This window comes from Phacochoerus africanus, chromosome 13 (assembly GCF_016906955.1).
Source record: "Phacochoerus africanus isolate WHEZ1 chromosome 13, ROS_Pafr_v1, whole genome shotgun sequence".
Lineage (NCBI taxonomy): Eukaryota > Metazoa > Chordata > Mammalia > Artiodactyla > Suidae > Phacochoerus > Phacochoerus africanus.
In genome coordinates, this window is record NC_062556.1 from 11,979,496 (window position 1) to 11,994,843 (window position 15,348).

Consider the following 15,348-nt stretch of genomic DNA (forward strand, 5'->3'; position numbering starts at 1 on the left):
GGGAGATCTGAGTGCTTGGTCAGATCTGTGGATGGAGGGGAAAGAACAGACTGGGGTTTTGAGTGTTTGGCGTTTGCCCGAGAACCTCTGGCAAAGGGACATGGAGTGTTCGGATGGATCTGAGGGAGTGCATTGGCATGAAGATAATTTAAATTTAAATTCTTCCCTAGAGGATCATCTGAGGCCAGTAGGGAGAGCTCTGGAAAACAAGGAGTGAGGGAGAAACATTCAAAGCTGGGACAAACTGACGTGGCCACATCAAAGAAGAGCAGAATGTTCTCAGCGGGAGTCCCTGAAGAACTGCCCACCCTTTCTCGTCGCCCTGCTCCCAAGCCCCCCCTTTCTTACGGCAAGCCTGGAAGGATCAGAAACAACAGGGAGGAGGCGAGTCGAGAGGAGAGAAGGTATCAACACCACTTTTCTTCTTGCAGAGAAGAAAGCCACTCCATCAGACGTCAGACAGGCAAGGTCAAAGAACTCTGACTCGGAAGAACTACTGCATGGGACTAGGTATTTCTGCTTCTGCAGTGAGATGGTGATTTGTAACTAGAAGGGTCCAGAACACGTTTTACTACCTCAGGATGGAGCGGAAAAGTCATGAGAGATTTACCAAGTGTCATTTGGGGGCAAAAGAACTTTCACCACTGCATAAAATTAAAAGACAGTGGAAAACAATTTTGTACATGAAAAAAACAAACCGTAGTTCTTGTATTTTCAGTGTACCATTTACCCAAAAGCATAAAAAGTGATTCAGGATGAGGTGATGGAAGCTTTCAGGACAGTAAATTTTTATGTAGTGATTTTTATTTTTTTCCATTATAGCTGGTTTACAGTGTTCTGTCAATTTTCTGCTGTACAGCATGGTGACCCAGTTACACATACACGTATACATTCTTTTTTCTCACATTATAAGGCTCTATCAAAGCTGGTTGGCAGAGACAGAAAGGGCAGTGTCTTTTGATGAGATAACTGACAGCTCTTTCAGGAGAGGAGAACCACAGGCATGGCCAGGTTGAGGAGAAAGAGACTATAAAGCTATGGAAAACAACAAATCTTCATGAACAACAGGAAGGGAATGCTGATAAAGACAAGGTCACAAATAAGAGGGAAGACGAGGGCGAGAATCTATCCTTGCCCTTTGGAAGAGAGACTCTTGTGCCTGTGGAAGGTGGGAGAAGATGAATGAACATTTAGGGACATTCTGGTCTAGAAGGAAAAGAGTTTACTGTGAATGACCTTCATCATCCTGGGGGTTTAGGAGGAAAGCTCATCTTCTAGGAATCAAAGTGGTGGATGGTTTTAATTCCTCTGGAGGGCAGAATCAGGACCACTGTGCACAAGCTAGAGAGAGATTTATTTGGGCTCAATGTGATAAAGAATGTATTAAAAATCAGCACTTAGTGGACAGTAGAATCGGCCTTCTTATAAAGGTATAAGCTGCCAGAACAGAAGGTGTTAGTTGGGGATGGAGCAACAACCATTGCTGTGCTGTGGGGAGGGAGAGCAAACTCATGGCATCTAAGACTCTTAATGTAAGAGTCCACATTATATTTGGTAGGTTTTTTTCCAGGTGAACAACCCAAGTGTCACTGTTACTGAATAGAACAAAAAAGAAGCCCATGAGAACTGGAAGAAAGTGTAGAGAAAAGATTGCATGTGCTATACAATGTCTTGCTTTCCTAAGTTGAAAATGGTCTATTTGTAGCAAAGGAATTAGCTTGTGCTATATGTCCCCAAAGTATCTATATGTCTCCATAGCTTGGCAGTGGATTAAAGTAGAAAACACCACTATGTTCTGGGGAACTTTATATTATGCCTGAACTAAAATGTAACCACGGTGGAGGAAGTCTCCAGAACCCCCTGAGTTTTCTCACTGCTAAGAGGCAAATGGGAACTTGCTGACAGAGTAAAAGCACAGCAGCTCTCTGTTCAGAACTGAAGCAAAACAAAACCCTAAAACCCTCTATCTCCAACATGAGGCTGCATTCTAGAAATGAGTGTAATCAGGGATGACTGTACCGGATGTTCTGCATGACAATGAAATGTCACAGGAAATTTCCACTTAGTCAATGGAGCCGCCACAATTTTCTGGAAGTACTGTACACCCCTAACATTAACATCGGCTGAAACAATAGAATATTCCAGCATCAAGCACCACGCATCTCAAAGAAACCTGCCCAAAGATTCAGCTTAAACTGGCCACACGATCCAATTAAAATTTAAATCTATAAAGAATTGCCAGTCTGTTGTGACCCATTAGATATTTTGCCATAATGTATTTTCCAAAGAGACAAAATTCATGAGAACAATCAGGAACAATGAATTTTCTGAGTCCAAGTTTAATGCCTAAGCTCCTTGGACATCTTTAGACAAAAGCAATATTAAAAGTCATATGAAGGTTCCTATTTCACAGAAGTGTTACTATCCACAATTATTTGTGCCTAGAGCACTGCTTGGCATATGGCAAGTTAGCTTAGCTTATTGAATAAATGAATAAGGTTGCATGAAAGAATGAATGAATTTTGTTAGCAGTTGCCCAAAAGCTGCTTCGTGAGGAGTTAGGGTCAATCCAGACACCAAGCATCTCTCCGGTGTTTCCAATGATCTTGTCATTTTTTGGCATCATCAACCCCATGACAGAGCAGCGGGGCTATTCAAATATCTTTGACCCAAATCAAGCTGCCCCTAAGGGCTGGCCCTCCCGAGCATTTCAGACGTCTTCCACAGATTCCCTCCAGAAAACAGTGAGATCCCTTCAAAGGTCCCTGAATTTCCTCCTACCACCACCAGAAGAGCTGAGAATGGAGAAAGAAAAAACAAAAACAAAACAGTAGGTAACTCCTTTCTGGTTCTAAAGAGCCCCCAAAGCAAATCTTGGTGACATCTGCCTCCAATTAAGCCCTGCCAACAAGTCCACGTGGCTGAATCCAGCTGCATCCACCAGGAGGTACATTTCAGCCAAGGTGTCATTCACTCACATCATTTGCCAAGTAATAAGGAGCACAGTTTTGAACGTGCTTTGACATTTATTATCTCATTTGAGGTCCATTACAACCCAGGGGGAAAAAAACGGTGTTTTAAAGAATAGGAAGCAGGCTCAGAGCTACGGAGACCACATAGCAAATAGGGCAGGAGCTTAGATGAGACATTTGTCCTCTAACCTTGCTCCAAGACTCTCTACTCCTCTAGGTTCTAATCCTATTTTCTGATCCCCCAGCATTGGAGAAAGCAGTCGGGGTCCTGTGATGCATGGTGCCTGATGCAGCTTCTGCTTCATCTCATTCAGGGCCTGCATCCCTGGAAAGCGGGCAGGATGGAATATTTCTAGAAACACTGATTAAGTGGATTCTGGGTACCGAACGTCATGGAGTCCATATGAGAAGCTGAGGAAGCGTCCCTTCTGGAATCACATACCCACGTGGGTCTATCTAGGGCAGGAAAAAGCTGGACTGGCCTTCCCCAGAGAAAGGCCCCTCTGCACGTGGACACATACTTGTCTCCCCATGGTCTCAGTGCAGTGTTTAACTTTCATAACTCCAGAAGCATAAATTCTCCAAACTTAACAAAAAAATCATGTGAAAGCTCAATTATTTAAACTTCTTCTATACGTCTACGCTATACTGACTATACTTCTTCATTAAGTTTTATGGATTTTGAGTAACATTTTTTCTTTCTCAGTCAACATTTGCCATCTTCAATCAGAGGGGCTGAAAGGTTTGATAATACATGATATGCCCACAATACATACAGCAAATGAGTCATGGCGTATAATAAGCCTGCAGGCTACTAAAAGTAATTTTCACATGTGCTCCTGTTAAAATTTCATTGCTCCTAACCAAGCTTGTAGAGCAGGCTTTTTTTTTTTTTTTAAGTAAAAAAAATCACAAGAGCACTACTTTTTTTTGGCCATAACTGTGCAGGTGGAAGTTCCTCGGGCCAGGGATTGAACCTGTGCCACAGCAGTGACCCGAGCCACTGCAGTGACAATGCCAGATCCTTAACCCACTGAGCCACCAAGAGCATGCCTGTTGTTTATGCCAACTCCAGTCTGTCTTCCCAGATACAACGCATCCTGTTAAAATCGCTGAGGGTCTTCCTCTTCTACCGCATCAGCATCCCTCCCACAATACTTCATCTACACACCATCTGTGGTCTCAAGCGGGCACGTCTAACCACGCTAAGCTCTACGGAATCCAAGGCCGACCGCTAGGGTGTGACCATCAGCCAACCAACAGGGGCCACAGCGGCCACTTCTAAGAGATGGCTCCCCCAGCATATCCGTTATACATCCGTACCTTTCAGACGAGGCAGTTCACTCAGTTAAAAATACAACCGCCTCTATCATTCAGACCGTATTTGCATCTAAGCAAAGGGATTTCAAGAGGGGCTCTGTCAAGTGCGTTGCTGCAGCCATTCTCAGACCATCCCTCAGACCATCCTCTGATCCACCAGGTGAGCAACCCCGTCCGTGAAAGGTAAGAGGAGGCAGCCTGGTCTCATCACCGACAGAGGTTAGGACAAAGCTGTAACTGTGTACATCTAACGACAGGACAGAACAAACGAAGAAAAATGCCTTTACTGGTAATTCAAGTGCAAAGAAGATCTGGACGACTGCAAACCACCTTTGTTCCTCGACCCTTCCCCAAAAAAGATACACCAAAGACCTAACCCTGGGCCCTGCGAATGTGACATTGGGAATAGAATCTGCAGATATAATCATGTTAAATCAAGGGCATACTGGACTAGGTTCAGCTCTAAACCAGTAAACGGTGTCTTTCTAAGAAGAGGAGGTTTGGATACACAGAGAAGGCCACGTGAAGACGGAGGCAGAGACTACAGTGAAGCCACAAGAGGCCCTGATGCCCAGGATTGCAGGCCACCATCAGAAACTAGAAAGAGGCATCGAAGGCTTGTCCCCTAGAGCCTTCGGAAGGAGCATGGGTGGCCCTTCCCAGACCCTGATCCTGGACTTTTGTCCTCCAGAACTGTTAGAGACTCAGCCTCTGTTGCTTTAAGCCTCCGTGGTACTTTGTTCCCAGCAGGCCCAGGAAACAAACACAACACCTAAGCAAAAGGCGCTACGTCTGAAGTCATGTCTGTTAACGCTGGGGTCAAGGGCCATCAAGAATCGGTAGAAAGAGGATGGAGGTGTAGACTCCTGAACAGGTGGCAGGCCTGGCAGAAGTGATATTAACTGGGTAAAGAAACTGGCCAAATGAGTTTGGGGGCACTGGCTTTGAGGATGAGGGGGGAGCAACAGAAGGTGACGCCCTGTGACAGGCTCCTCAGCAAAGAATTGCTCTCAGATGCGAGGTTGGCATTTCTCAAAAAAAAATCCTGCCACTTTTTAATGGCGACAAATCACAAATCCGTCAGTGTATCATCAACATACAAGCAACACCATGTGAAGCTCCCTGTCTCGAACTTGGCCTTTTCCTTGACTATGTTTCATCATTTCTAAATCAGACCACAAGCCCCACAGGCGGAAGGATCCGCTGGCCTGTGCGTCTGTCTCTGTGTACAGCACTGCATCCACCATTTCCGAAGGTGCTAAGAATCCAGGGATGGATGACGATATTGCTAAAATGGTTACATTCTGAGCTGGAAGCAAGAAGGCACTTTTATTTATTTATTTATTTATTTATTTATTTTTCCCGTGTGAAAGCTCAGGGGAGGAAGGGGGCTCCCTCACAGTATCTAATATTGATCTGGCTCCATTGCGGCCCCATGAAATAAAAGTCTGTAATGCCAGAACGCCTGGCTGGAAAGACCTTAAGAGCCATCTCCAGAAGCCTTCCCAGCAGTAATTAGGGGGATGTATTATTGCTAATCCTGAGCACACTGGGAGCTGGGTTAATTTTGAGAGATAAAATAAAACCTCTGCCTTGCAGCAAAGGACCACTTCTTGGCGCCATGAAATCGCGCACAGCCCCTCACGAGTATGAATTCAGCAGACTTCTGGGCCCCCTGCTGACACTCCCTTTAGGAAGCAAGCATGGAACAGGCCAAATGGAGCTTCATGGTGCAAATACCATTTAGCAAGTACAGATAAGCTGGGCTACATCATGCTCAGAGCATTTAAAAAAAGATCCAAATGTTAATACATTAGCACCAGAACATGCTGTACAAGCACCAGGGAAACTGCCGTTGTCAACGTGTGAACCGAGTCTCAGGGTAGGTTCATCCGAGGAAGTAAAATCTCAATTTAGACCGTCTCTCCCCTCCCCCCATCCACGTGTTTCCCTCAGGCTGGGGGAAGACGCTGTTGCTCAGCAAAGGTGCTTCACACCAAGAAACGCTTGGGGTACATTCCTCCCGGGCGAGGATGTGAAGTTCTCACCTTCTCACTGAAACAGTCGGAAGTGGTCCTGCAAAGGGTCAAGTCATACGTGCGGGGCAATCTTCTGGGGTGCGTGCGTGCGTGCGTGCGTGTGTACACATATCCCTTCTCATTGATGAGAAAGGTGTCTCCAAAGGGTATCTTTCTGCTGGGCTTTTCAGAACGCCTGCCTGCCCGTCACGGCAGGTGATCACGAGGAGGCTGCAGCGCCCTGGCTTGAGAGCACCTGGCAAGAGGCAGAGCCCAGTGTCAGGGCCGCGCGGAGCGAGGCTGCGTAGGGAGATGCCTCGCGTCTATCTGGGGGCTGGGGAACCCCAGGGCAACTCTGCTGATCTGAAACTGAGCTGTGCTCCAGGCTGCTGTCTGGGTCGATGGAACGTCCATTTCAAGGCACAGCTGGTCTCTCAGGCCATTCCATCAAAGACGGGGATTTTCTTTAAATTCAAAGTCAAGGCAGTTGATGGTTCTCAAAACTGTGCAGCCGGCCCTTCAGCCTGGCTCCTAACACTCACTTGCTTTGCATCACGGCAAGGCAGTCTCATCCGAAGAAGGGGTGGGAATGGACATTACCTGTGCGATAGATTTACCTAAATCTTTGTCCCCAAAGGGTAAGTCTTTCAGAGATAAAGATGGAAGGCCTTTAGAGAAAACTTACTCAGAAAGAGAAACCAAACCAGTCTTCCCGATAACCTCTTTGAACCAGAATAACTGACATCTCTTCAAGGGATAGATGCCTCTATATAAACTCCTACCAGGCATTTTGAGTCTTCACAATAAAGGGGCTATTTCTCATTCTTACCCCTCCCTCCATACCCTAAGTCATTTCCAATGATGAAATAATTGTAGTGTGTGCAAATGCCTGAAACTGAGGTGTATACATGCCTATGACACAGATACTCTAGGCGAATGTACATCAGCAGTGCTGGTCTGAGACCGGCTCTATCACACCACTCTATCCTATTTTGTTGGCGCTCCAGTATTTCCCACCCACCTGGCCAAAAGCTCACTAATTTATCCGCATTCATCTAAGCAAGAAATTTATTATCACTTCAAAACGTATTTCCAAGTAGCAACAATTTGAACTATCAATAAATATGTACTATTTCCCTAATTAACTTAGAAGTAATGGGGTCAAGGAAAAATCTCTCTGTTCAGGGTAATAAACTTTCCTGTGATGCTGTTAAGATTCTGAGATGATTTATGTGTATCAAAAACACATCATTTTTGAAGTTACGACTTTCACATTCATCTCCTAAGATGCAGCTTTTTCTCTTTATCAACAGTCCCTTCTCTATCAACTACATAAAAAAAAATTCATATTTCATTTTTAATGGAAGGAAGCTCCTCTCTTTTTTGATCTCTCATAGATGCTAATGACTTACAAATCCTGAAGTAGTTAACGGAAAAGGTTACGAAACCAGCTTTCTCAGTTAGGACCTAAAGGATAAAGAAGGCCATGTGAAAGCTGAGTCTAGACACATACTCAATAATTTTACTATTACACATCTTTCAACTATGCGTTTGAGAAAAATACATAATTAAAAGTGGGGAAATCTGTACCACAATTTTTCTACAAAACATCAATTACGAAATGGTTATAAATTAGCCATTGGTAACTTACTCTCCTAGATGATTTAACCTTTCCAATTATCATTTCATCTGTTTTCTATATTAAAAAAAAATCAAAGAAATTCGAGATATGGAAAAGCCATGTTGGTTGAGGATCTGAAACTGATTTGGTAGCTTTCGAGTTGACATAATCTTGGCCTGGTGCAGCTCATTTTGGAAAGCTGCCTCAAATTTCCCCTGGTTTTGAACTTTTTTTTTTTTTTTCCTTACCACTTTCATCTAGCAAGAAATCATCCTGGTAACGGAACTTCTCCGGTCCACATGCAATAAAAATGTCATCGTCACCAAAAAAGTCCTGAAGGCACATCACCTACAAGAGAAAAGCATGGCACTCAGCAAGGGGTCAGCAGAACAGCAATTACAACAATGCATCCTGCGAGTGGACATCTGCCTAAAGCCACTTCCCATCTAATGGAATCAACAGGGCAGCGTCTCCAGAGGAATTTCAAAAGAAGGTTTCCAGCATCTGTTACCAGTAAGAAACATGTTCCGTTTCAGTGGTGCAGGAAGACGGGATAAGGAAAAGCGAACCGGTAACTGTCACATTTATTACTTGATATATCAATAGGCAATGAGCTAAGAGCCCTTTATTTTCGTAACCGAGTGGATGCAGCCACATGTGGGAATGGGGTGCTCCTTCCCTCTTCCACAAGCAATATTCCTTGAGAGCAACCCAAGTCAGCGTATGATTTCGGCAACAAATACATCTTCTAGGAACTGATGTCATAACTGCCATACACACGGTGACTGCGGGGATGACTCCTGGAGAAAAAGATTTATAACCTAACAGAAACAGAATAATCTCCTGGAGACCCATCCTACCTCCAGTCCAAACAAAGATGGAACCCGTCATGCACAGAATCACAGAAAAAGTAAGTTATGTGTGAGATTTACCTACGGAGATGAGGGAACCGTACGCCCTCCATGAAGGCTAATCTCAACTAACGCCCATACGGGTTCCCCAGGTTGTAGTCACACAAAGGGAACATTTCAAAACAACCTTTTTTCTTTTTTTTTAAACTGGCTGCACCTGCAGCATATGCAAGTTTCTAGGCCAGGGACTGAATCTGAGCCGCAGCTGCCACCCTACCAATGCCAGGGCTACGGCAACACTGGATGCTGAACCCACTGCGCTGGGTTTGAACCTGCAACTCCACAGCAACCTGAGCTGCTGTGGTCAAATTCTTAAGCCACTGCACTACGGTGGGAACTCCTCAAAATAATCTTTTGATATTTATTCAACAACTTCTCCAATACAAACTTTGAGAGCTAAATGCTGTTTGTCAAGTAAATGTGGTCAAAATGAATACTTCCAAGCTCACTGTTCTCTGTCTGTGTAAGTGCGGCTACACAGTGTGGTATTTTTTGGTTCACGGTGTGTACAATGCCAGGAGAAGACACTGGAAACATGGCTGATTTCCATTTATTTTCACTCTTCTTCGACCCGCTGGAGCAGACTACAAAGCAGTCAAGTGAAGGCACTATTCAGAGCTGTATGCAACTGACTTTCTTATTATTTGCATTTTCCCTTGGATTTCTGAGGACCAGAGACAAGCCTTCCTGTGCGTGTGCTTCCTACGAGCCCTTCCTTTGTCTGTGGGTAGTTTCACCTGCAGAGCACTTCTGGGGTCCCGCTGCTTGTCAGTCCCTGTTGCATGACCCTGACAAGCCAAAGGCGCCGGAAGACTTACAGAGGTACACTGGGAAAACACAGCATCATTCAGAGAACCCCAAATGCAATCATGTGCAGGCTTCAGATTGCTTTTCCAAAACATCTCTCCTTTGCAAAGACTCACTTGGGGGAGGCTTTAGGAAGGATATTTCTCTACCAGTTTGATAGGAAGCATCAAGTACGAGTGAGGTTACATCCATGGGTGTCGGTGCCTCTTCTACTAAAGCTTGAAAACACACGTGATCTAAGAGGGACAATGTCCTCACCAAGGCAGATGAACTGAAGGCCTCCAAGAGCGGCGTCAGCAGCTCTGATCACCTACGTGAGTTAGAAACAGGCTCTTTGAACTCAGAACCCACTCTCCATCTCCCTCCCCTCTTTCTGTCAGATCCCAACCACAACTCTGTTCATTTTCACCTTCAGGACACAGCATCCCCACCCCAGCTTCTTGACAGCATGGGTGTCACCCCAACCAGTCCTATACTGGCCGTTTTCATTTTGTGTGAATACGTGTTGTGCCGACTCTATGTCCATTAACATACAGCATATGTGGACAAAAATGAGTAAGAATGAGAGACTACGTCTTATTCAAGCAAATATGTCAACAATTAACCCTAAAGAACATTATTTCCTAAAGTGAGAATGATTAGCTGCATTTGTACCCCAAAGGGGCCTAATGGCTAGAGATATGGGCAATATTCATTGAATATTTATCCAATATAAAGAGGTTTCTTTATTTCTGGTCATCTCAAAACCCTCAAAGTGGGAGTCCTCTCTGTGGCTCAGTGGTTAACACACCCAACTAGGATCCATGAGAATGCAGGTCCCATGCATGGCCTTGCTCAGTGGGTTAAGGATACAGTGTTGCTGTGAGCTGTGGTGTAGGTCTCAGGTGCGGCTCGGATCCTGCATTGCTGTGGCTGTGGCGCAGGCCAGCAGCTACAACTACGATTCCACCCCCAGCATCCTGGGAACCTCCATATGCTGTGGGTGTGGCCCTAAAAAGTAAAAAATAAAAAATAAAATAAAATTGAAGTCTGATTTAAAAACACACACACATAAAGAGAAAACAGAAAAAATACAGTCTCATTCCTTATGATTCTGGAACTCTTCTCACCCAGCGTGGTATGGATTAGTGTTTGTTAGGGTTCCCTGAACACCGTGCTGACAGCCATGGGTGAAGAAAAGAACTCATAAAAAACACAGAGAAAATGAGTTACTTGCTCTCCTCCTGGGCAGCCATATTTCTCTAGCCGATAAGTATTTATCTGCTAATTTTTACCTCATTCAAACACTTATGCTGGGCCTATGCCATGCCAGGCTCTGCACTAGACATGAAGATGGCAAAGCTCTGAGAGATGAAATATGCTGTTTTCCAGAAGAAATGGTCCTTTCTTTCCACTTCCATCATCTCATTTGCATTCTGGACTCTCAGATGGCCAACCAGACCGCATTCATCCCCAGGTGCCCGTTCCGTACACCATCAGAGCCATCAGCAGCACCACAATATGCCATAGCAGGTTGCCAGCCAACTCTCTCCTGTCACATTCCCATGACCGTCCTCCAAGCCTGAGACTCGGAGAGCACAGCAGACAAAGGGGCAGCTCGGAGAGGTAAGGTGTAATTCTGTTGCCAAGTGGGAAGTGGAACATTGTGAACTTTTGATGTTGTTTCCAACTCTAGGATTCCAAGATCCTAAGAGGAAAGCAGTGACAGTTCGGGAAAAGCAACTGTCATCGCCCCGCACAAAAACGACCGGGAAAACTCCTTTCAGTGCCAAGCAACATGTATTCATTTACCTCTCCATCTTCAGTGACTGAAATCAAAGCATTTGCTCAACTGTCAGAAACTGTGATGTCTCTGCTCTGGCATCATGTAGCTCTTTCCCTGCTCACAACCTCCCACCGGAGAAGGTGGGTACGGTCAGTAGATCAAGTTCAAATTCGTGAAACTGTTCCTTGTTAGAAGCTTTGGTCAAAGACTTGATAGGAAAGGAGGCTTAAACACAAGGTTACAATCAAGATGGATTTAGGATAATCTGTGCACTTCAATTATCCGTGCTCTTACTCTCTATCACTGATCTAGAGGTAGCTGTAAATGCATTCCGTGGAACACTAAAGACTAACAGAAGAAGATTTATGACCCTTTTATCTAGGCCAAATACTTGGAGAATTTTCCTTTAGGCATTACTGTACATTCTGGTATCAAAGGATTAGAAAAGATAAAGAGACATAAAGCCAATGCTGTGCATAATGATCGGATTTTATACATGGACACAGTGTTAGTCCTTGTTAAGTTGGAGGTTTCCAAAAGTGAGTGTGGCAACCAGCTTCAAGAAATAAGTTCCATTTATGGATCAAAAAAAAAAAAGAAACGCTCCTTGCTACAACAGAACAGAGACAATTGACCTATTCTTTCATGAAACATCTGGTCAGTAGGTATCAGAGGTAGGAAACATTCATCGATTAGATGCAGGGAAGACGAAAAGGCAGAGATAGGAAGTCTGAGAAAACAAAGTCCAACCTCTTCCCGTTTCACCATCATCCTCTTGCCCCGGGAAGAGGGCGTGTTGGCAGCATCTGCCCCTTCTTCACTGTTTCCACGGCCAAAGACGCCATCCCTGCAACATCTTCCAAACCCAGGCCTTTCTTGCCCCCTCCCTGCGCCCCCATCGCCACGTCAGTCCAGAGCTTAGCCTCCTACCTGTGGGCCCTGGCATTTCCCTCTTGTGGTTTTTCTCACTCCCACCTCCTTTCTCTTTTCATCTACTTCTCCTTAGTAAACTTTCACCATCTCTCTCCACGGCTCAGAAAAGCATCAATGCCTTATCATCAAGTTGAAGTTCAACCATGAGCTTCGCAATCAGACTCCTCAACATCTGGTTCCAATCTACCTTTCAAGTCTACAGTAGTTTTAGACACGACATGGTGCCTGATACCTAATAAGCATTTGCTGGATGGATGGATGGATGGATGGATGGATGAAGTGAAATGGAGGAATCAATGTAAGGACAGTATTTTAACTTGAAATGTGTTCTAATTCATCTGCTTTACTTATTTTTCTTGGAAAAAGACTTTTTCTTTCTTACTTTGTGGTCTGGGAATGAATTTTTTTTTTTTTTCCTCATTAGATATCCCCTCCTACTAACTCTTTGCCTATGCAAATCCCTCCTATGCCTCAAGGCTCAGTTGAAGATCAAAGCTACCTTCTCTATTTTCTGCAAGCCCAAGTGATCCACCCCTGCTCTGCGCCACGACCTCTGGGTCCTCATTCAGTAGCTGTTCACTGAACACCTATTACTCGCCAGCGACTGCGCTGGGTCTCGAGAACATGATCAGCCCCATCCCTCGCCTCGTCGTTTCCCGTACACACGTGCACAGACTTGACTCCAAACACACTGCGGAGAATTAGCAATTCGGCAGAAAGTACCCTGCATTACCTTCCAGTGGTTTGTGATGGGTCTGGAGTCAAGTGGCTGGGCTGCAGCTCTTGTGCTGCCATGACCACTGACCGGAGCCAGTGAGGAAACCCTGTTTCTAAAGGTCCTAAACTTGGAGCAGAGGCCGTATCTCCCTCTCAGTGCGATTCTAAGGGGCAATGAACACATCTGCTCCGGCGCACGTTCCCAAGAACACCGCCCTGGGGTCCAAGCCCAGGTTCTGCGCTAACCCGCCTCTGCCCCTTAGGTGTCGCTCTCTCTTTGTGCCCCAGGTGACTGTACTGATTGTTTTCAGAATTTCCACCATGAATAAGCCCTCAATTTTAGCTATTTTTATTAGCCCCAATATACCTCTAAATGAGTATAAATCAAATGCATATCTAATACGCTACAAACTTAAATAGTAGTATGTAGCTCCTGGACATTATACTAATAGGCTTCTTTTCTAAGTAGATTTGGGTCAGAGCTGGGTATGTGAGTGCCCCTTCTCACTTAGGAATTATGATTTTTTTTTTCTTTTGCTATGGCTGCACGCACAGCATATGGAAATTCCCAGGCCAGGGCATCGAATTCAAGCTGCAGCTGTGGCCACACTAGATCCTTTAACCCACTACACCGTGTTGCATATCGAACCCACACCTCCACAGTGACCTGAGCCACTGTAGTCAGATTCTTAACTCACGGAGCCACAGTAGGAACTCCTATGAAGAGGATTTCCACTGGTCTAATTATTTTGGTGCAAAGTATACTTTTAATTAGCATCAGGGAATGGGTGCAAAGGTGATAAAAGTTGCCTGCAAGATGTTTGGTTCATGAGTCTGATTTCCATCAGATTTCCACTGAGATGATGCTGTGGAAATCACCTGCCACCACGCTCATTCACATAGTTCTAGAAATCACCGTCGTATTAACACAGAACCTCTTGGGATCCAGCACTAACTTTTAATTTTGTGGACACCAGAGATTTGTATTCCTCCGAGAAAAGTATCCTCTGTCAAAATGTCCCTACACTAGAAAATAAATTATATGCATATTAAATGCAATTCATGGATTTCCCTTGTGGCCTGCAGCATAACTACACAACGTTGTCACTGCTAAGGCTCTGGATTGATCCCTGGCCCTGGAGCTTCCATACGCTATGGGTGTGGCATTTTTAAAAAATGCAATTCGTCAAGAAAGTAATCAGTTGATGTCACACAATCCTTAATATTCTATCAATGAATTTTCAGTTCTTACCTAATACCTTGCTTATTATAAAAACCATGATAAAAAAACATTCCACTCATTGCATCTGAGTTTATCCCTGATGTGATTAGCATAATGCCATACGCACTGTATCTCCAAAAACATGGATGATTCTAATTGGCAGATGTGCTGGCAAAAGCCTGAATGAGGACCAGGACACCCAGACTTTGAGCACAGATTCATCACAAGGACTGTATAGACTGAACCACTTATCAATTCTCTTGCTCGTCACTTTTTGTAATGACTCTATGTTTTACCATAATCATTATATGATGAAGATATTAAAAGAAAGGTGGAAATTATCTTTTTGGGGTGATACAGCAAGGAGAATAGCTCTATGTATGTTACTATGTGTAGTCTTCAATCTACATTATTACATTTAAGCTTCTCCGCTATGAGGGACACAGACCCTTAGAGAAGAGTATCTATTTAGATGTCATTAGTACCCCTATTTAATAAATTAACTCAGCCAGATTAAACAGAAGACCAACAGAAATTTGAAACGAAGAACCTAAGAATTCAAATGCAGGCTTTTAACTACCAAGCTGCAGAAAAACAAGTCTGTTCAAATACATAGAAACATGTACCCTTACATTTGTTTATTATAAATTACAGTTGATAAAGCCATTTAGCTATCACATATATTGTGTACATTAATAGTTTATAACAGGAAGTGTTCGATAAAAATTATTAAAACAAGGTGGAATTATTTCTTCGACTCAAGGAAAACATATTCAGTTTTCTAACACTGTTTAGATGAAATCAATTCATATCTTTCCCATTAACTTGTCCTTATGCACACCCATCCCAGGAGACCAAGCTGTTTACACAGAGGGGAAACAAAACAAACACTGCGGACAAATATGGACTTCCTCTCCTCTGAGCTTCCGGTTGGTATGAGTGGCTCTGCAAGGGCAGAGATTCAAACAAAGGCAATAAAAGCATCCGCTATTTACACATTTCCAAAGCAGGACTGTGGAACTCATTCCCCCATGCTGGAATGGGATCTCCATGGTGACGCTG

At 44.2% G+C, this 15,348-nt stretch overlaps 1 protein-coding gene across 3 annotated transcripts in view; it reads right to left on the reverse strand.

The window, feature by feature from the left end:
• DCLK1 (doublecortin like kinase 1) overlaps positions 1 to 15,348 on the reverse strand; it is a 346,047-nt gene that overhangs the window by 146,335 nt on the left and 184,364 nt on the right. For all 3 annotated transcript variants that reach the window (XM_047755857.1, XM_047755860.1, XM_047755859.1), the window contains exon 4: positions 8,180 to 8,279. In XM_047755857.1, the coding sequence (XP_047611813.1) occupies positions 8,180 to 8,279 (100 nt within the window). The remainder of the gene's footprint in view (positions 1 to 8,179; positions 8,280 to 15,348) is intronic.